This window comes from Sinohyriopsis cumingii, chromosome 4 (assembly GCF_028554795.1).
Source record: "Sinohyriopsis cumingii isolate HCF-2022 chromosome 4, ASM2855479v2, whole genome shotgun sequence".
NCBI lineage: Eukaryota > Metazoa > Mollusca > Bivalvia > Unionida > Unionidae > Sinohyriopsis > Sinohyriopsis cumingii.
The window spans coordinates 21,168,916-21,192,402 of record NC_142964.1 but is presented as its reverse complement, the minus strand read 5'-3'; the positions used below and the strand labels follow the sequence as shown (position 1 = coordinate 21,192,402).

The window sequence follows — 23,487 nt, the reverse complement described above, 5'->3', positions numbered from 1 at the left end:
CAACAATGCCTGATGCCTAACAAAAATATAGCAGCTAGGTGACTTAGCACCAGAGTAAGCAAAGTGAGGCTAAATCGGTCTTACATTACAACTGGTGAGATCTTTCAAAGTTAAAACCGAGTGAATGTAGTAATATAAGATATCATAAATTCTCACTGCAATAGCCTCGTTTTCGTTATTTTTTAAAAGTGTTTGTAGGTTTATTATTTTTCAATAAAATAAAGTAAAATATTTCAAATTTACACCATGTGTTAATGGGTTGCTTTGAAACTGTTTCACTATTGGCTGTGCAAGTGTCTTACATTACTTCATTTGAGCTGTATACAGAACAACGCCGTTACCTCACGTAAAACAGAGGTTCTACTTCATTATATAGGTCTAAATTTATGATCTACCTAGGAATAATGACAAATATTATATTTTAATCACTTGTAAATGTCATATTCAAATAAAAGAGGAAACGTAATAATATTTAACATTGTCAGAATCAGCACAGCCTTTGGCCTCTATCAACCCATAATTTAGGCCGAATAAGCATAGTGTAAATCGGCCTGCAGCCGCTCTCCCCGCCAACCTTCTTAACTAATCTCGGATATAAATCATGATGGAATAGATTTACTGGCACACATTATTGAGTGCCTATGTAAACAATGAATGCAGTTTGTCGTGCACAAAGTACATTTTACACTCAAAATCGTGCTAAAATTTACGTCACTAGTATGATTAACAAGATTCCAGACATAAGTGTTTATTCGTCCATTTCGTAAGTTTTTTCTGTTATGTAAGGTAGGCTGAGGCTCTTACCCTTTTTATCCCGATTCCTATTTGGATATCTGGACATTTATGTGGTGAGGTAGGACTCCGATTCATAAGGGGTTAGTAGTTTTTTTTCTCAGTAATTCTTTTTGCGCTACAGACAAACGTAAAAACAATTAATAGAAACTTTTAATTCAGTAAGGTAAAACAAATACCTCATCTCTCTTAGAATTTAATTGAATAGTTATTTGTTTTGAATACTAAAAGGTATCAATTACATAAAATAATAATTTTTGTTCCATTAATTGTATTTTAATTCCAGTAATTCCCTTTGTTCTATTAGCACTATGGATCGCTATAATGAGAAGATTTACAAAATGAGTTTATAAAGTGTTTCACTACTAAAACGTATAGTGTGTTTTGAATCATAATAATGAAATCTCATATGAATTTAGACTCAGGTTTCCTCATGAATAGAAACCAGCTAGTGTTAATGTTTCAGCCAGTATTAATTACAATGAGTCGACAGAATATGTTGGTACTAATATAGTTCATTCTGCATCGCAAATGATATCCATGTCTGTAGTTCAGTCAGTTTTCAGGTTAATGTATTAATTTTAGCTAAAAGTAAATAATTTGTTTTGCGCATGAAGTATACCAACACCATTTGAATCGACACGTAGCATAATACATCTCATTAAATTCATGCTGAAACACTGTGGTCTGTTTATATTAAATTTGTTGATACTGCCATGACTTGTGAAAGAGTCTAAGAAATGATTAGCTTTCCTATTCGTCTGTATTGGGCCATAATATTGTTACCTCCCTCTCATTTCATTGCATTATAAACTATGGACCCTAGAACGTGGGAAAAACATGGCAAATTATGTTTACACAGACCAGTCTTTTTCAGCATGTATCAATGATTGGTGTTGCGCAGTATGTCAATATGAATTATGTTTAAGGTAATCCATTTGTGCATGGGATAAATTCAGTAATTTAAGCTACAATTCAAGATGCTAACTTGAAAATTTGGTGAGAAACAGTTTTGGATGTCAGGCACGATGCTGAGTGGAATGAACTATAATCCTATTTTCCATCAGTCTGTCACCAGGAACAAGTATGTCTCTGCCATGTTAATCATGATCATCATCACCATTTTTTCTTCAGTGTTGCAGTTGATGACTAATTCTGTCCCCATCTACTCACCATTTATACTTGAAACGAGAAAATTACATATATGTGTCATGCAGGTTTTCTTGTCTTCTTCAGGTGTCATCAGTCCAGATCAATCTTAAGATCAATGAGAAAAACATTCGCAGCATGTAACTCAGGATGGGTGTTATATCACTTTGGTCCATACTAGATGAGAAAGATGTTGGACAAAGGACAAACCTACGAGATCTTTCTGGAAAGAGATTAGCAGTTGACTTGAGTATTTGGATTTTGGAGCTGAAACGAGCTAATTATAGATTACATGATTCTCCTAATTTTTTTCTCAAGTAATTATGATGTTTTTTACGTTTCTCTCTCTTTCTCTGCAGCAGATCCTGTGTTAATCAGCACTAAAAGAGAAATCATTTCTGCATGACATATACAGCATTTTCTCCTCCAGTAATTTTTAAAGGAAAGAAAATAATTATGCATGAACTGGATAATCTTATACAAAGATTTTATTTAATACAAGGATGCTAGTATATTTAATACAGAAATTCATACCTGTGGAAACAAATAGCCAAGTTTTTAATGCAGAATATGTTTTCCTGAATAGTGAAATAGAAAATCAGCATTCAAGTATTTATTTGTTTGAATTGTCTTACTTAAAATCGGACTCAGCAGTAGACCGTGCTGGCTGCAGACAGTCCTTTCTATCACTAAAAAAGGGGAAAGCTGTTGATAACACCAAGTACAATTCTTGCAATAAACACAAGATTCCATGTCTGACACCTTGCAGATTCCATGTTAATTTTCTTATACCCTTGGTATGTTCAGCCACTAATAACTTACATCATTATGAGGGAGATATTTAAAGCTTTTTCCGTTCATGCAATTTTTGTAAATTATGAGTCATTTATTGGTCACTTTTATTTGATGTTTCTGTATTTATGTCTTGTCTACTTAGATCCAATCCTGAAGGTATTCACATGCAATATGTCATGCAGTGAATAGGCTGCCTTCACTTTTTATTGGTGGTTATTGTTTACCCTGGATTGGAATATCTGAGTCTCATCCCCTACATCCAATCCAAACTAAGAGCGGCCTTTATCACTGCATGACATAAAATGAATGGTACAGAACAGTGGTCATGTCAAAGTCAATAAAATCTTTTCAGCAAAATAACTTAGTTGGGAATTTAGTCATCATTGGATTAAATAACTACAATCTTGTAATTTCAGTCTAAGTATATTTTTTACATATTAAAATTAAAGAAATAACTCATACATCAACTGTATGCATGTATTGGCTTCAGTATTTTTTGTGTCTGGTATAGCTACATCTAAAGTTGATTTGTGCAGTTTTCATTATGAATAAAATTACTTCCTATAGAAATTATTTTGAGGTAATATCTGCATTTAACTGAACAAGTAATCAAGGGTTACTGCCTTTTTTCCATATAGTTCATCTTCAGCATTCATTGAACATTTTAGTTTGAGTGTATGTATTTTTGGATTTTTAACTTAGCTTTTACAACTTTAGTTATATTGCTACGATGTCTGCAGTGTGGGACATTACAGTAATGTCTGTCACTGGGGCATCATGCCATTGACATGTAGTATTATGTCCCACCCAGTCACATTATCCTGACACCAACCACATAATGCTGAGTGCCAAGTGAGGAAGCTGCTTGTACTATTTTCATAATGAACTCAGTTTTAACAAGTTCCTGGATAAAGCAAAGTACTAATTGAAATTAAGTCAGATTGAATACAGTGTTTATGCTGAGCACACCTTGATGGAAGATGAACATAATGATCACTTTGATGTCTGCAGGACTAGCATGTCAGACATACAACTCAAAAGATTCAGGTTGACTCCAGCCATCCAATCAGTTTGGTTTGGCTGCTGTGGGGTGTCTTTGGGCAAGACAGTTTGCTCCAATTGTCTTGGTACAAAATAATATCTTTGTGTTTCTGTGCTATAAAGACTTAAGTCTGAACCAAACCAGTGTTTTAGATCAGGCTTGATGTCAATACATTTTATACTTTCTACCTTTAAATTAAATATATGGCACGCTTGACAGAAAGGGAGTCTCTGGTTCCCATTTGATTTTAAATCTGGTTTAATGAACAAGTTTCAAAAATACCTTGGAGTTGTTATGAAATTATTCTACTGCACATTCTGAATTTCCAAACATTTTATGAAGAATATGCAGAAACAATGAATGTTTTTGAAAGTTTTAAATTCTACATACAAGACATGTAGGAAAGTTTAGAGTTCTTAAGTATCTCTCTGATTGCAGAAATCTATTTTACCGAAGTTTGGGTTTTCTGAAGAACGGTATCCAGCTTGTGTTTATAATTGATGCCCTGCACGTGCCTGGTCTAAAGACAGCTACAGTTCGCAAACGCCTGAAGGAATGCTATGGAGTAGAAGGAGGCAGTTGCAATGATCGGTCCAAGTTTCAGATATGTGTCAACAAGGTGGATATGTACAGGCTTCAATAACACAATGGAATTTGTATATAATGAATTGCTAAGAACTGATTAAATTTGATGCTTTGACAAAAATTTTATTAAAAGCAGTATAGAATATATAGAATTTAGTGAAAATTGGAATTTAAAGGTAATCAGTAAATTGCTGTTGCTCATAAATTTATTTTTATAGATCAGAATGAAGGATGACATACATCTTTCTAATTTTTTTCATAAATCTCAGAGAAAAAAGCCATTGCCTATGATTCTACAAGGAATAAATATTATCATTCTAATGATCTTTAGACACAATATGGGTGTATTCACTTGGTGTATGGACCATGTTCTTCTCCATGGAATTGCATCTTGCTTTGAGTCCTTTAGGGAATACAATGTACCATGCAAGGCAGTCCACAAATTGACCTGGTTTATCCCACTTGTGTTTGTGGAGTTTAGTGTAATTTACACCTGGCAAGTATAGCACTGTCATTGCCTGAATATAACACCAGCATATATCACAGAAGTACACACAACTGTTCCTTACACAAGCACAAGTTTAGTAGGGTCAGTACACCTTTTGTTTACTGTAATTGCAGGTCTTTCATTACTTTGCTTATGTTCCAGTGTATTGGATTATTCGACAAACTTGGAATTCCATATTTGACGAGCAGTGGTGAGGCAGAATCCCTCTGTGCCAAATTGAACAAAAATGGGGTAAGGAAATTAAGTGTGCATTCTTGATATACTACAATTCAGCCAAACTGCTCCCCCAGATGGTACTTTTGTTTCTCTCAAAACCCCACTGCATAAACAAGTTGATTTCTGCAAGGAATTCACACAAAAAGTGCAAAATAATTTTCAAGTCTTAAAGAAAAAATCTAACACTGTAAATTTTCAAGTTCTCAATTTATTATACACTCACCATATGGCAGATAATATTATGTTTTGCCCATTTCTTACCAATTTAGTTTCATCAAAATGACTAAAATTCTTTGCTTCTACAGTTACCAGATTTTTTCATTGAATTGGAAGAAGAAAAAGTTAATATTTTCCACATAATAACATTAATATTACAGCAGATACATGGACCAAACTTAGTAGATGACATAAACTTAGAGTAATATAGAAAACTTAAGATTCTGGGATCTAAAGGTCAAAGAATGTGATCATTGTACGGCTGATAAGAAAATAATGGTTTCTGTATGGTCAGTTTAATTCAAGGCCACATACCTTGACCAAATATCCAGGTCATTGGATCCTGTTTGTCAGTAACCATAGGCGTCAATCATGCCCTGATAGTGCCATCATAGAGGACTGTTAAAAATGGGGTGGGTATATATTGTGCCATTCATAGAACTCATATTTTGCAAATGTTTATCTTGGACTATTTAAAGTGGGGTGGGTGTATATTGTGTAATTCATGTTTTGTCAAAGTTCATCTCAGACTATTATAAATGGGATGGGCATATATTGTGCCATTCATGGAACTCATGTTTTTTCAAAGTTCATGTCACACAAGACTTAATTAACAGTTCAAAATAAGGCAGATCCCTGATAATAAAAATTTCTTTTTCTTTTCTGTTACTGTTCTCACTATATGTGAGACAAATTAATCATAATGTCATATATGATTTATTCTCTGATGTCTTTGCTGTAAATATTTCGAAATGAGTGTCTTTGAACTTACCATCTGTTTGTCTTACTTTCTCCTCCTGAGGGGGGCCCGAATGGCCGAGTGGTCTAAAGAGCTGTCCGTTATGGATCACTGCCATTTCACCTCTGTCTGCTTTGGTTTTGAGTCTCGGATTCGGCTAATGTGGGTATGTGAGAAAGCTTGCTAGTAGCTTCTCGTGGGTCGGCGGTTCTTTCCAGGGTTTTTGCGGGTTCTTCCTCCACCATTAATACTGGCCGCCATGTATAGCCTATCGTGTGCTGAAAAATGGTGTTAAACGCAACAACAACAACAACAACATCAATTCTCCTCCTGCATTATGTGATAGAAATAAATTATATTTTTTAGCATACAGGTAGTGACAAGATTAAAATACTTGCTTATACAGAAATGGTGACAAAGGGGACAAATTATTGAATTTTTCAGATCCTCTTATGTTGTGCTTCAAAGGAAGAGAAAAGTTAAATCACATACATTTGTTTTTCCACCCAAAGTATGTACCGAAAGTGTACAAATTTAAGATAGCAGACAATATATTAATGTCAAAAGATTGTATTTTAAGATGTCACATGGTTTTAAACAAAATGTAGTTCATACTGTACCATACTGTATATCAGTGCATAATGCATTTGACAGTTATGGATTGCAACTACCAAATTATAATGGGAGAACTGTATTACTGTGTATTTTGGGGCTACATAATCCTAGCTATCTAAATCTAAGAAATTTTTGTCCATTATGTTGATAGCATAAAATTGACTCGGAATGTTGTGGTGGTAATCAGATAAAATTTCATGACAGATTATCACTTTCTGCAAACCAATCAATGATTGATTAGAAATCAATTAATTTGTTCACATGATGCCTTGCAAACACAGTGGCTTTTTTTTCAGATGACTTGATGTCCAAACAGTGGGATGAAAATAGAACTGAATAAAATTGAAATTAATTGATTGGTCATTGTACTGAAAGTCTTCAATAAGTCATAACCGCATTAATATATTGTACACAAGATTTTTTTTCTTCACAGTTGGTGGATGCATGTCTTACTAGGGATGGGGATGTATTCTGCTATGGTGCAAAACATGTTTACAGAAATTTACAGAAATTGAGCAAGGTAAATGTTTCGTTTGGAGAGAATTCTTAAAGACAATCTGATTTCAGGTATAATTTCATGAAAAAACAAGATTTTCTTAACTTTTTATGTACAACACTCACATGTGATTATCAATGTTACACTTATGAGAATGTTTTCAAAAGTTCCCCTTATATTTTTACATAACTTTACATCAAGTCCCAGGCTAGCATAAGTGCAATGTGTTTTTGTATGTGCGCTTGTATAGAGCAAGAGTCACAGAGCAGGTTACTTTGAGATGTTTTGTGATATTCCGATATATATAGTAAAGTAGAATTTTCAGTAACAAAACTATTTGTAAACATATTTTTATGTGTTATCTGTAAAAGAATGACTTGCAAGCATGAGTAATGATACAATTTACTTTGTTGATTAGCCCAAAAAATAGAAACAAGTGAGACATTAAGTCACCAGTTTTACTGAAATTCCGTCAAAAATCATGGCATAAAAATGACTCTTTGTATAGTGTCCCATTGTCATAAAGTGCTGATGTTCCATCTAATGTGATATAAAAATATATTGATGTAAGTTAAAAGTGAAATCTAATCCAGTAGCCTGCAAGGTCTTTTCCATAGCTGCTATTCATTACAACATTTATTCTGCATGTTTATATCTCATGTACTCAGGATTTCCATAACTGATGGTAATGGCAGCTGTCTTTAATAAATCGAATGAATAAATTCAGAATGGTTCTTGCTGTAAATGATTTTCATCATCATCATCATCATCATCATCATCAGATAGTCGTATCCTTAAGGAAATGGAATTCATAAATGGCTAATAAGAAATCTTTCATGCAGACTCTGTGGTCCATAGATAAATAATACGTTTGACCTAAAACAAGAAAGAAATATAAAAGGGATGTCTGTGCTATTGATGAACATTTAAAATGGAAATTTCGTTCAAAAAAAGTCTTGTTGTTATTAACGACAACATCTGTAGAGGATTTATTTCCAATTGGACGCTGCCAAAAATTTCATTGTGAACATGATTTGACAGACTATACTATTTCCAGTGGTTTATAAGGATTTGATGGTAAGATTCTCACATATTTTTTGTTTCTGTTTTCATTGAAATTGCAGGTTTGCGCAATGATTCCTCAAAGCTACAAATATCGTTATTTAATAACATTGCTGCATTTATTTAAACCTGAGTAAACTATTATTATAGCAGATTGTAAACTGTATACATCAGTGCATGGTGACAGAATTTGAATGAAAGTTTAAGCTGAACATTAACAGTCCAGATTTATGCAGATGCCTGTGCACTTGAGTACACACAATTCTGGTAATACTTATTATAAAAATCAAGTCAATCACTTGAAATTTGCAGCCAAGTGAATGAATAAAAAGCAAACTCTGATTATATTTAAAGCTTAAATTACTTTCTTCAGGCCTCTATTTTCGAGTTTGTAGCTGTCTGAAGAACTCTGTTCTACCCTTTCATAAGTAATCATCATTCGCTTAACATATTCTAGTCAAACCTGTTATTTGTGACCTCTGCTGTGAGTGACCACCTGGCTTATGTGACCACTTGCTGAACACGACCAGCAACTATGTTTTTGCAAAATATGCATTTTGATGCTGCTGTGAATGACTACATAGCAAAAATTTGGATAAACACTACTGATATTTATTTCATACTTTTAACTATGACCACTTATACTGTTTTTAAAAAATAATTAGGTTGGCTACCAATTTCCTGAATTTTATAGGTTATGCATGTAGTGTCATAAATTGTAGTTTGTAAACCAGACTCAAGTACATGCAGATTGTTCCAGCACTACAAACAGCTGTATTGGGAGAAAAGATACAGACAACAGCAACCTTTTTTGTAATGATTTGTAACAATGACCACTTTAATAGTAAACTGTTCTGATAAAAAAGAAACATAAAAAATACACAAAAAGGGGGTTTGGCTACCAGTTTGTAAATTTGGCAGGTCAAGCATATAGTGACATTTGTAAACCAGGCTAATGTACATATCATGAATTGCAGCTTTTGTGCTGAAGTCAGTGTGGTGGTTGTGTGCATTTTTGTGTCTGGAGTTAATCCATATTGCTGGGGGTGAATGAAATCTTTGTCTATTAAACAAGCAAGTGGGAATCATTTCTCAGATTCATTTGATAGTGTTCAAGGCTTGTGTTGTTTGTTGTTTTTTTTATGTTAGAGTGATAACATCTCACACACCAAGCTATTCAGGTTGGTGTAACCCACTGCACCCTTTGTTTATAGTTAATTCCTTTATGTCATCTGTGTATTAAGCCACTGACTTTTGTCTCTGAATAAATGATTCTATTTGGATGAGATAATTGTTTTTATTTCATTCATTGGTAATAATAATAAGCTTAGTACCTATGTGTCAGACTTCAATTGACCAGGATGCTTTGTAATTAGACAAGCTTGGTACCCAAATGGCAGGCCTTCACTTGACTAGGATGCTTTGTAATTAGACAAGCTTGGTACCCAAGTGTCATGCCTTTACTTGACAAGGATGCTTTGTAATCAGACAAGCTTGGTACCCAAGTGTCAGGTCTTCACTTGACAAGGATGCTTTATAATCAGACAAGCTTGGTACCCTAGTGTCAGGCCTTCACTTGACTAGGATGCTTTGTAATCAGACAAACTTGGTACCCAAATGTCAGGCCTTCACTTGACTAAGATGCATTATAATCAGACAAGCTTGGTACCCAAATGTCAGGCCTTCACTTAACTAGGATGCTTTGTAATCAGACAAGCTTGGTACCCAAGTGTCAGGCCTTCACTTGACTAGGATGCTTTGTAATTAGACAAACTTGGTACTCAAATGGCAGGCCTTCACTTGACAAGGATGCTTTGTAATTAGACAAACTTGGTGCTCAAATGGCAGGCCTTCACTTGACTAAGATGCTTTGTAATCAGACAAGCTTGGTACCCAAGTGTCAGGCCTTCACTTGACTAAGATGCTTTATAATCAGACAAGCTTGGTACCCAAATGTCAGGCCTTCACTTGACTAGGATGCTTTATAATCAGACAAGTTTGATACTGAAGTGTCAGGCTTCACTTGACAATAATGCCTTGCAATCAGACAAGCTTGATATCAAAGACATTATTATGTATTAAGTCCAACAGAACCTGGTATCAGAGGGACCAGTGGTCCATTGGAATATTGAATAAAAAATTCTTGACTAACAGGCAGGTGGTAGGTAGATTGAGTTTGTGGATTTGTGATTTGAAACATCATGAATCTATGGCCTTTTTTAAATCTAAAAATGCTTATTACAGATAAAACAACTGTACAAATCCTTATACAATTTGAAATCCTGTTGGGTGTTTTGTACATATAAGCCACACAGTTAGATGTCCTGTTGTGGCTGTTTTATCATTGTCATTGTATTGGTAATCAGCAGTTATTTATGAATGAACAGGGCCATCTACATGTCATTCTTTAATGTACATTGCTCCTTCATTATAAGACTATTGTCCATGGCAGCCATGGAGTATACTGCCTTACAGTGAGACTGTCTTATAATGAAGTACATAATACAGTACTTCCTCATTACAAGGTTGTCCATGAGAACCATAGAGTATACTGCCTTAGAGTGAGACTGTCTGATAATGAAGTACATAATACAGTACTCTCTTTACAATGAATTTATCTTATAATGAAGTACATAATACAGTACTCCCTTTACAATGAAACTCTTATAATGAAGTACATAATACAGTACTCCCTTTACAATGAATTTATCTTATAATGAAGTACATAATACAGTACTCCCTTTAGAATGAAACTCTTATAATGAAGTACATAATACAGTACTCCCTTTACAATAAAACTATCTTATAATGAAGTACATACTATAGTACTCCCTTTACAATGAATATATCTTATAATTGAGTACATAATACAATACTCCCTTTACAATGAATCTATCTTATAATGAAGTACATAATACGGTACTTCCTTTACAATGAATATATCTTATAATTGAGTACATAATACAGTACTCCCTTTACAATAAAACTATCTTATAATGAAGTACATAATACAGTACTCCCTTTACAATGAATATATCTTATAATTGAGTACATAATACAGTACTCCCTTTACAATGAATCTATCTTATAATGAAGTACATAATACAGTACTCCCTTTACAATGAAACTCTTTTAATGAGGTACATAATACAGTACTCACTTTACAATGAAACTGTCTTATAATGAAGTGCATAATACAGTACTCCCTTTAAAATGAAACTATCTTATAATGAGGTACATAATACAATACTCTCTTTAAAATGAAACTATCTTATAATGAAGTACATAATACAGTACTCCCTTTAAAACGAAACTCTTTTAATGAGGTACATAATACAGTACTTCCTTTACAATGAAACTATCTTATAATGAAGTGCATAATACAGTACTCCCTTTAAAATGAAACTATCTTATAATGAGATACATAATACAGTATTACCTTTAAAATGAAACTATCTTATTGTTATGTATATTTGATTTAATTTATATTTGATTTAATTTAATTGTCTGTTGTAAGTTTTAATTTTTTAATTTTAATTTCATTACATGTCAAAGTAATGTAATTTTGTTTACACGGAATTTGTTATTTTCAAGAAAATTCAGTTTGACCTGACTCTTTTCATAAACACCTAATAATAGGAACACTGTTTCTATTTTTGACTTAGTTCACAACCTTGGTTCAGAAATCACTGAGACAAGTAAACAACTTTCTATTTTTATTTTATTCTTGGAGTAAAATGATTGGTTTTTATCAAGATCATACTGGGAGTACGTGATTTTAGATGTAAATTGCCTCTATTTTGCAATTCTGGGTTTTCTGAAATTGCGCAGTAGTTAGATTTTTTAATAGTGCTGTTTAGAGAAATATTTCTCAGTTGGGCTTTTACTTTGGACGCTGGAATGTGTTTGTTTGTGACCAGTTTGGAGTTACATTTTAATTTTTATTCAAATTATTTGGAGTCTAAAAGATTAGTTCTTTTTTCTGGAAATATTTGAGTGCTCATACAGAATTCTTGGACAGAGACATTTCTTTAAATTTTATTCAGAATTTTAACAGCAGAATATTATTTTCTGTGGTTCACAAAGAACTTTAAACACATCAGCGCTATACTGACTACAGTATACGTCATCACCGTCCATTTTGGATTTTTTGTCAGGACTCGAACTTAAATTCATTAGAACAGTTCATTACTAGGACTTCTAAAATTTGATTTGTGGATTATTCTTGGATTATTTCTGGATTCGATTTCTTAAAACCGTTAGTTCTTATTTTTCCATATTTATATTGTTTTTCCAGGGAAACAAACTATTTGTTAAATTTTTCAAAGTTTTTTGTTTTCACTATTTCTTTTTTACTGTTTATTAAAGCCTAAATGCATAACATAAGACTTATAATGAAGTACATAATACAATATTACTTCATTATATGGTTGTCATGGAGCCATATAGTATACTACCTCACAGTGTGTGCCTTATAATTATGTACATAAAACAGTACTCCCTCATTATAAGGTTTTCCATAGGAGCCTTAGAATATATTGCCTCACACTGAGACCACCTGATAACAATGTACATCATATGTACAGTTTTAACATTACATGATACCCATAACTGGAAATGTGTTATCATGAAGGGTGTTATAGTGAGGGAGAACTATATTGCTAATTGTAATGAACCACAGATCAATACTGTCACCAAGTAAGTGTAAATCATTGCATAATTATGGCCTCTTTGAAAGCTTTCTGGAACTTTTAAGTTTAAAGTCTGACACTTAGGCAGTTATCACTATGTAATTTTAAAATCCAGATAGGCATAATATCAGCACTTCATTTTTCATGAAATTCTCATTATAAACAGTGGTGCTAAATCTTTGTAAAAATTTATTGAAATATGGTGAAATAAAGACTTTGATTTATTAAAATGCATGCTAATCGATATGTGATGTCTCAGATTTTTCTGAATCAGAAATACCCTGGATATAAGTGCAAAGTGGAACATATGAGATGCTATTATTTTGTTAATAGGGAAAAGAAGTCATTGTTTTGTTAATTTGTTATCATCAGTATATTCAGTGCTTACTGAAGGAAAGATATGTTTGTAATCTCATTCCAGGAATACTATGTGGATATTTATACAGCTGACAGTATCCAAGAGAAGGTTTGTTTGGATCAACGAAGCTTTGTAGCACTGGCCTTATTGTGTGGCTGTGACTATAACAAGTCTGGTGTTAAAAGTATTGGGCATAAAAAGGCACTGTCGCTGCTGCATAACTTCCAGGAGAAGAAGATTGACCCATTAGACAGGTTATTTTTGGATTGTTAAAGCATGTACTTTTCATGTGGTTTTATGAAGTAGTTCAGTAAATCTCCCATATGCAAGTTTAACATAATATATACATACATGTATACCAAGCATATGCAGTACCTTACTTGACTTGATTGAATGCTAAGTGAGGTAAACAAATTAATCAAATGTTCTGCAGTTCTAAAGTATACTATCATTTGTGACTTCCATAGCAACATGCTTCAGGTAATAGTGAAATTTCATTGTTGTGAATATGTTTGCTCATTTTTCAAACTTAGATTGAGCACATGGTTAATATGGTGACAACCTATTTCATCTGTCTGTTTCAATCCATCAACTTATTGTAAACATTAAGGCTCAATGACCAATTGTCATAATTCAGATTTCAGTGTCATTAAAACTGTTTATGCTATGTAGGACTGCCATTTAAAATATGTTTTCTTTGGCTTTCCACAGGCTCAAAGATATAAACTATGTCTTAATATAGAATTAATGGAGGCAACCTTTTTGGCCTGGGTTTCATCCCATTTTGATGGCTCCAGATGAAAATATCCCCGCATTGTGATTCAGATTTTAAAAAAGTGGACATTGTCTTTTTTAGATTTTAACATTTTTTGGCTCTATCCCTACCTTTTGTTTTGGTTGTCTATTTTGGGATATCTATACTTGCAAGGTACTGGCCAGGATTGTGCTGTTATGCAGTTAAACTCTATGCATACATAATAAATATGTATTACATATGTTCTGTTTCCTTTCATTTGATAGAATAATGGCTATTTCTCGTTAATTTAGCACCTTCTTGTTGGTAGTAACTCAAAGCCAGGACAGCTCAGCAACCATTGAGCATTTTTTGCTGCCCTTTGGTATCGGAACTTGCTACCAGATGCAGATGTGCTTTTTAGACCCATATCTTTTGCCTCTATTCTCTGCCTTTAATACTAAAACTTAAAAAGAAAGAATGATATCTTGCAAGGAGCAGAATTTTATTTATGATCTGTAATATTTTGGGTCAAATGGGGATAATATATTAATATATCAGTAGTTTTTATTGCTTTGGCTGAGTACAGAATGTACTAGGTACTGCATTTTTCAGTAAATGTAATTGATATTTATCTTGCTGTATTTATTTTTAAGGATGCTTGGTTGGAGGAGTAATACAGAGCTGAACAATCTACAAGAAGTAAGAACAAACATGACCAAGAAGCATCCACATTGTTACAGGTGCCATCATGTTGGTAAGTTCATGGTTTATTTCTGTGTTGCGCTTAAGTTTACATAATGCCATCAATATGAATGACACACTAGTTTGCTCTCATCCTGTTGTAAGATAAATATTCTATTTCATAGCTGCCAGTGTCCTTTCTTCCTGTATTTGTCTTGTATTTTGGACCTGAATGCAGCTGTATGTTTTTCTGGTTAAAAATCTGTTTTTTATTTCAAAAATTAAATATTTCTTTGCAATTTTCTGTTTAGAATTGGCACTCAGTTCCATTCTGAGAGTAAATGTATCTCATGTGTATAGGGATGTAGAGTTCTAATATATGATTGGCTCATGCTAGTCTTTAACCACCTTATTAGATTGTGCAAAGCAGTTACCGTTATATATGACCATTCTGGTGGCCTAGCAGTTAGAGCATCCACCTTTGAAGCAGGAGGTCGTGGGTTCGAACCCCGGATGAGTCATACCAAAGACTTATAAAAATGGTACTAACAGCTGCCTCGCTGGGCTCTCGGCATTGAGAAGTTAGTGTTAGGACTGGCTGGCCTGGTGTCACGATAATGTGACTGGGTGGGACATCATACTACATGTCTGCGGCACGATGCCCCAGTGCTAGACATCACTATAAACTGCCACACTGCAGACATCGTAGCGATATAACTGAGAAAATGTTAAAGCTACGTTAAAAATCCTAATCACACACACAGAGTTACTGCTATCACCGTATCTCATGTTCATAATATTCAACTTCTATCACCGTATCTCATGTTCATAATATTCAACTTCCAGTCACGATGAAAATGAAAGCAGAATATTCAGAATTTTCTCCAACAAAGAAAAAGAAAACAGAACTGAAGGACAATTATGCCATGATGTTTAGATTTGTGAAACCATCTAGTAAAGGAGAAAACTTTGAGTTTTGTGTATTGTTTAATTGTGATTTTGCTATTTAGGTGACTATGATGTGAAGCAGCATGAAAAAGCCAATAAACATCAGCATGCTGCTTCATCATCAACATGAACTTATGATGTGGATAAATATCAGAGAGAACCTTGATGAAATTCAATTGAAGTTCAGTTTACTATATTTCTTGTAGAGAGGAACCTTCCTCTTTCAGATACTAGTGTTGTGGTGATTTATTTTGCACACTTTTTCTAGACAGTAAAATCACAAGGGATTATGTGTATGCTAGAATGAAAACAGCCGAGTAATAAAAATTGCACAGAATTCAGATCATCAAAGAAAGATGGTACATTGAAATGGATAATGTTTGAAAGAAACTTGGTGTGAAAAAGGCTTCTATAAACAGCTTGTGTCTGAGTGTGAGTGTGTTGCACTCTTGATTGTCCTTAATGGGTACCTGAATGAATAAGGTGCCTGTTCAGAAGGTGCAGGAGTGCAACATATGCATCTTTAACGTTAAATAATTAAGTTATTGTCCTACTTTACTGATGGTTGTAGGTGTTTTACATATGCATTAAAAGTTTTAAAAATCATTATTTGTTCCAGAAAATCAATATTTTTGTCATAAGCAGTTAGTATTTTTGTACTTTGGGGTTGGCAGTTATGCTATTTTATGATTTTAAACTTTAAATCTTTCAATGGATTCTTTGCATGCCACAAGTTTTATGAAGAATGCATAAAAATGTTCTCTGTCAGTCCACAGTTCAACATGTCTGAAATCAAAGTTTTGGTCAATAAAATCTTTGATATACACAAGGCATAATGGATTGTTATACACATAAATCCATATTGAATTTGATAATCTTGGGATCAAAAATTTACATTTTACAACAGTGATGCTGACAATGTTGATAACAGACTGTAATTTCAGATGTTTTCTTCATTTGTTTCCTTGATAAATTGTTTTAGATCCAGCAGGCATTTTGGTCATTGAACAAGGACAGTCATTCATATATGCATACATTTCTTCATTCACTGATGCAGTTAAGGATTTTCTGAATGAGACATATATAACCTTTATGTAATTGTGTGTAGTGGCTGTGGTTGTTTTATGTCTGTCATAAGGATGAGCATATGTTTCATCCATTCATCCATCTGTGTGCTACAGTTGGTGGTCCTGCACACAAACTTGAGTTGTCCACCATGTAAAGTTAAAACAATTTTGTAGATGCCTTGCACATGGGTTAAGGAAGAATCCTATCAACTTTAGGATCCACAGGTTAAGGTTGCTGCAACTGAAATAAAAAAAAGGGTTTCTTCACAGTAAGTTGACTTCTCCAGTTGTAAATAATTACAGACTGTATGGAAAGCTTGCACTTAGTGTAAAGTATAAGTATATTGATGTTGGGGTCAGAGGTCAAAATCACTGTGACTGAAAGATGAAAACTGGCTTCTCCACCATCTAGAGTTGCAAAATATTGTGGATAACATAACACTGGAGGTAAGGAACAAAGCTCTTAATTTCAGACTCAAAAGTAAAGTCTTTGTCACTTAGTTTGACTGGACGAAAATTATGGCTTGCACTTGGGGTAAGGAAGTGCCTTATTTTTTGGGTGGAAAGGTCAAAAGTCAAAGTCACATTAATTGAATGAATAAAAATGGTTCCTACATAGTTACATGACATAACTGGACCAAATTTATGGATATCTTGCAATTGGGTTAGGTAGAAGCCCAATAATGTGGGGGTCCAAAGGTCAACGTTTAAGGTGAGTGAAAGAAGAAAAATGTATTATGCACAAAACTTAAGATCTGTTGACATGCATACATTTTTGTTTGGATGGCTTACACTTCAGGTATTGAAGGAGCTGGTCATTTTTGGGGTCAGAAGTTAAAGGTCAAGGTAACTGACTGAAAGAAGAGAAATGATTTCTGGACACATGTTTCAACATGGATGACTATTAACAGTGGGCCGGTGTATAATGAGAAGTTTATTGTACTTTTGTTTTTGTTAATGTTTTGAGCTAATATTATAATTGATATTTACTGATAGCCTGTGTATTAAATTTCAGGACAATCATATTCATTTGTTCAGATAGAAATATATAATTTTTTTCTGTAGCATATCTTATATTTGACCATTTTTCTATACAAACTTGATTTTCTATAAGATAAAATTATTTCAAGTATGAACTTACTCAGAAAATGTTTCTGTTCCACAGGTGATTTAACAGCGCATGATACCACAGGATGCTCCTCGTGTACGACTACTGTGGGATGCTCTGTAAATGCAGATGCTGACACTTGTTATTGTGAGAGGCATCAATCTGAAAGAAAACTTGCAGACTTCAAAGAGGATTTGACTAAATTCAAACAGGAGTTGGATGTCAGAGAGAAAGCCTTAATGGATTGTAATTTTCCAAACAAAGAAGTACACATACCTTAATAATATACAGTACTTATCCCTTGAGAAACCCCAGGGGCCATCCTAGCACATGTTCTAAAAAGTGGGGTGGACTTATAAATGGAAACAGCTTCTAAAACGTTTTCCAAAATTTTGCACAAGTAGAGGGACGGGCTTACCATGAGGCATGTATTTATTGTTGGAGAAATGCAGCATGAATTGAGATGAGCTTGGGGTGTGAGTTGGAGTCTTACATAATTCAGCATAACTCACATATTTTCTCAAAAGAGTCATTTATTTTTGCTCTACCATTGACATTTGGTTTAGATAAGGAAATAATTCTGCTTAAATCAATTATAGTTTAGTTCTAGATTTCAGCATTGACCTTGTTATATGATATAAATGCATACGTATACAGGGAAAGTTCCCAAAGTCAGCTCCTGTGTAACCTGTCCTTCTCTCTAATATGGCCCCCTCTGTAACTTGGGCTCCAGTTACATGGCCTCTTTGTAGCATGGCCTCCTTTGTAACATTGCCTCCTCAGTAATATGGCATTAACCTGGCCTTGCCAGTAACCTGTCTTCCTCTCTAACATGGCCCCTCTGTAACCTGGGCTCCAGTTACATGGCCTCTCTGTAGCATGGCCTCCTTTGTAACATTGCCTCCTCAGTAATATGGCATTAACCTGGCCTTGCCAGTAACCTGTCTTCCTGTCTAACATGGCCCCCTCTGTAACCTGGGCTCCAGTTACATGGCCTCCTTCGTAACATTGCCTCCTTTGTAACATTGCCTCCTCAGTAATATGGCATTAACCTGGCCTTGCCAGTAACCTGTCTTCCTCTATAACATGGTCCCCTTTCTATGATGGACTCCAGGCCTCTTTTTGAACTGTCATATACTGGCCACCTCTAAAACAGGCAACATTTATGATTGAAACAGTGTCTGGTTTAGGGATGTTTCATTATGTATGCTCAGGTCCCTTTCCACATTATTAACAAAAGATGCTTTTTATCTAAGGACGTTTCAAGATTTTACAAACACATTTTCTTACATTTGTTATGTCAGGCTTCCAAATTTTGGCTGGACTTATAATTCAGTGCAGCTTATTTTACTTTCATTTCTGTTTGATCAGAATAATACAAGACTGTCTTGTGTCTTATTTAATTTTTTCTCAAGCTTTGCTTAAGTTTATAATGTGGTGACATGCATGAAGCTAATCTCAATGTGGCAAATTTCACAAAATGGCAGTGCACTATCTAATTTCTTACACCTTTATGGCTACCACAGTGTGGTCATCTGGAAGATCTTATTATAGCTATTTCTCCTAGATGGCTGGTCATTGCAACTTTGTGCTTTCACTAGAAGACTTAATATGATGTCTAGTTCATTCTAAAAGGAGATGGTATGCATCTGATATCCTATATAACCACTATGGAAGCCATCTTGTTATTGCTACTCCTCCAAAAGGATATCAGCAATGGGTTTTCACCTGAAGACTTTTTTATAGTGTCTTGTTTGTCCTTAATGGTTGCCATGTTGACCATCTTGAAAATCTTTGTTTTTGCTACTCGTCTTAAATGGAGAATCATTTTGACATGGAGAAAATCTCTTTATAGCTACTTGGCTGGTCATATCAACAGTATGCTTACATCAGAAGTGTTCTTATGTTGCTTAGTTGGAAGATAAGTGGACAATCATTTTGACAGGGATAAAATCTATTTATAGCTACTTGGCTGGTCATATCAACATTGTGCTTACACCCAAAGGGTTCTTATGTTGCCTTGTTGGGTCTAAATGGAGAATCATTTCAACATGGAAAAAATCACTTTATAGCTGCGTGGCTGGTCATATCAACATTGTGCTTACAACAGAAGAGTTGTTATGTTGCCTAGTTGGGTCTAAATAAAAATGATGAAAATTGACCCTTAATATGGCCATTATGGTAGCCATCTTGAAAACACTGCCATTGCTACTCCTCCCAGATGGATGGCTATATCAAAATGGAGTTTTCACTTATAGACCTTTTATTGATACCTAGTTGGTCCAGACTAGTCCAACTGCAGGCCCATAGGTTGTTTTGTTTTTCTTTGTGGCCTGCACTGATACAAAAAGTCAGTTCATTAATTATAATATAACTGTGTGTGTGTGTATATATATATATATATATATATATATATATATATCCCACAAATGTTTCGTTTTTGGACCATGTGACCCATGGTGTTGAAGATGTTAGACCACCCTAGTTTATCCAGTATTGCTGCAACATCAGCCTTCATGAATATTTTGCTGTTGCTACACCCCTGAATAGATGGTCTTTTGATATGTATGGTGTTTCCACCAGAAGGCTTCTAATGATGACCACTTGGTCCTAAGTGAAAATGGTCCCAAGAAGACATCCAGTATGTCCACCACAACAGCTAATTTGAAAATCTTGTTATTGCTGAAAAATGTCAGAGATAGTTTCAACACTCGATAGTTAAAAGAAGAGATGATCTCATCTTGAATTCCAGGAAATTCTTTTGCACAGTAGAGTATCATTCTCTTTGCAGGACTAAAAATATTGATGCTGAAGCATCAAAATATTCTAATTTGATCTATTCTGGAATGTTTTTTATGAAAATAGAGCAGAAAAATTTGAACTGCACTTATTTTTCCAGATTATTCACGAGTTTCTGGATGACAAGAATGAAGAAATACCACTGGATAAAGTTTGTTCATCAGAGCCAGATGTGACAGGCATTGTTTCCTACATGCTTGATAAAGTGCGCATGGATGGTGTTGACATTATGAGACACTTAATAACAGCTCTTGTGCATTTCAGGCTATTTTCTTCACCCCAAAACTGGCACAGTCTAAAATTAGAGCCAGTCAGGTAATTATTGTGTTTTTCTTGAGATTTCATTGGCTGTGAAAAATCTTTATGTTAGTACAGTGTGACCCACTACTACACAATGTTTGGGATGTATTAAATTTTGGTCAGCTGGAGACAGCTGTCATCTTGCTGAGGCTACCCATTAGATGAGGCTATTCATAGGGAAATGAAAACATGAATAGATTCTATACCTTCAGTTAACTTGATGGCCAGATATCTATAGTTTCAAAAGATAGGAGTTTCATGCTGCCATTGGTAGCAATCATAAGCATAAACTTTTTCCGGGGAAAAAGAAACTTTCATGACAAAAAAATTGTGTTCCATTCACTTTGGAAAATGCAACAATACTTCAGATTCCATTGCTTTTATTTAAGTTTGGTGATGACTTCGTTTGATGAAAGGTACTTCATTTTTTTTGAAGATTGCAGTCAGCTTGCTTTGATGTAGGATGCATATGTTATTGAAGTCACCATTAAAAACCAACTTTGGAGGACCAAACAAAATGCCCATTTGTTATTGCAGCAGCAAATGCTTGATACTGAAATTGTTTCATTGCTTAGTATCTATACAGAATGGTAGGTGCTGAGGTAATCAGCTTTCTTTGAAGTTTAAGCAAAACTTTTTTTCTGGGAAACTTTTTAAAAAAATAAAAGAGAATTAGCCTTCTTTTTGGTTGATTGTAGCCATTCCTGTTCCTGCCTTCAGAGGTTGGTCGTTTGTAGCTAGTCTGTAGCATGATCATTCGAGTGTATCACATGATACAGTACTCAGGCCAGATGTCAGTATAAGTGGATTACGATATAACAATGCACTCTTAAGATGGTTTGCCAATATGAGCAAAGGATTGTTTCAATATAGTTTCAATAGTTTCATTCCAGTGCATTTTATGTTTGCTGCTTCTTTTCATGGTACTTTTGAATCTCTCCACACCAATCCCAAAATTGCATGTATAAGTTTAAACAGCCATCAATGTTGTCGAAAAAAAAAAAAAATAACTGGGATATATATGTGCTCCTGTCAACAACGGATGATCATTGAATAGAATCCATACAGTAACATGAACAATGCATGGTTCATCCACAAGTATGATGTATATGTAATTCATTTTCATTCATATAGTGATATCAAATTTTTTCACCTATATAATGATATTGAATAATATTGATTATAAAATGGAACATATATATCATGGTTTGCTGTCAATGATCACAATGTATTTGCGGTTTCACAGCTCTTGTTGAATGTTTGAGGCACCACCACGCATGGCCTACCTCTCCCAGTCTGCAGAAAGATCACTTGAAACATCCTCGTTCCCTATAGAATCGTTGGTCCCGAAGGTTTGGTCCCTCACTACTAGTTAACCATTACTCTCCACTGAGCCAAAATCAACATTGACTGAAGCATTCAGGTTATTACATAAACCCACCAGAGTTCTAAAGCTGTCTGTCGTAAAGAGCTCAACAGCTGAGATTGCTTCCATTAAACAGAATGCTTCCTTGAATTGTAATAACACTGTTATGACTCTGTGGTATTAAACTAAGTAACAGAAAAAAGTGAAACCAACAAGTTTAGTAAAATACAGCAAATAATTTATTTCCCTATAATAATAAGTGAAAATTCAAAAAGAACTTCTAGTAGTATGAATTTTATCCCAAATGATGCGTCAAGTTCTATCACATGTCCAAAACTATAGTGTTCTGAATGAGTTCCAGTTTTAAATGTACTGATGTGTCAACAGTCTTGATGTATCACAATTATATAATCCAGAATATCCCTGAATGAATCTGCAACAATCACAAAATAATTATTTAGTCCAAAAGTCAATGAGCACTCTGCAGTTCCAATAAGTCAAATAAATAAATCCTCTCAGATTATAAATGAACACAACTTAAAGACAGATTCCACTAGACAGAAGTTGAAATATGAATAAATAATTATGCTGATCACAAACTTTTTATAAAAACCTAAGACACAATAAGAGGACCACTTTGAGTGTCATTTTCACAGCAAATTCATAAACAATGTGAGTTCTGCTCCAAGGGGAAAACCAATGTCCTAAACTCAGATCCAAGTAAGCATTTTTACAAACATTATCTTAAAGTTTGGTCTACAGTTGTGAACAGAAGTTAGCAATGTAGTATGTTGTTTACAAAATGAACCTTACAATTACTCATTAAATACCCTGGTTGTGGTGAAAATTCACAGCCAGAGAACTCAAGGTCATCAGGTTTCTCGGTTGCATGTGCAGCAGTTTTTAAACCAAACTCTGCTTTTTGAAATAGCTAAGCTACAAATAAACCACCTTGGGTAATGCTATGTGCAGCATAACTGACTAAACACTATTCCATGACAATAGGTATCTTTTGTTATTGCACAGATGATGCTAGTGTGCAGTCAGATACAATGATTAACAATTGAGAAAACCATAAAACAATTGTTTTCAAAACATATGCAGTCAGCAGCATTGGAAGAAATTTTAACAGAAAGCATCCTACTGACCCAGATATTCTGGCCAACTGCTCTTGCATTAGGCTTTTAGGCAGATATCATCCTCCAGGCCCACATGTGC

At 34.3% G+C, this 23,487-nt stretch overlaps 1 protein-coding gene across 4 annotated transcripts in view; it reads left to right on the top strand.

The window, feature by feature from the left end:
• The first annotated feature begins 632 nt into the window (after window positions 1–632).
• LOC149800785 (flap endonuclease GEN homolog 1-like) overlaps window positions 633–23,487 on the top strand; it is a 62,033-nt gene continuing 39,178 nt past the window's right edge. For 3 of the 4 annotated variants that reach the window (XM_089954764.1, XM_089954768.1, XM_089954767.1), the window contains exons 1-9: window positions 633–763; window positions 2,029–2,258; window positions 4,217–4,397; window positions 5,013–5,102; window positions 7,091–7,177; window positions 13,328–13,518; window positions 14,654–14,754; window positions 17,862–18,070; window positions 20,704–20,918. In XM_089954764.1, the coding sequence (XP_089810890.1) occupies window positions 2,092–2,258; window positions 4,217–4,397; window positions 5,013–5,102; window positions 7,091–7,177; window positions 13,328–13,518; window positions 14,654–14,754; window positions 17,862–18,070; window positions 20,704–20,918 (1,241 nt within the window). In that variant the 5' untranslated portion in view covers window positions 633–763; window positions 2,029–2,091. Of the gene's footprint in view, window positions 876–2,028; window positions 2,259–4,216; window positions 4,398–5,012; window positions 5,103–7,090; window positions 7,178–13,327; window positions 13,519–14,653; window positions 14,755–17,861; window positions 18,071–20,703; window positions 20,919–23,487 lie in introns of all 4 variants that reach the window. The other variant, XM_089954766.1, reaches the window with a different exon arrangement.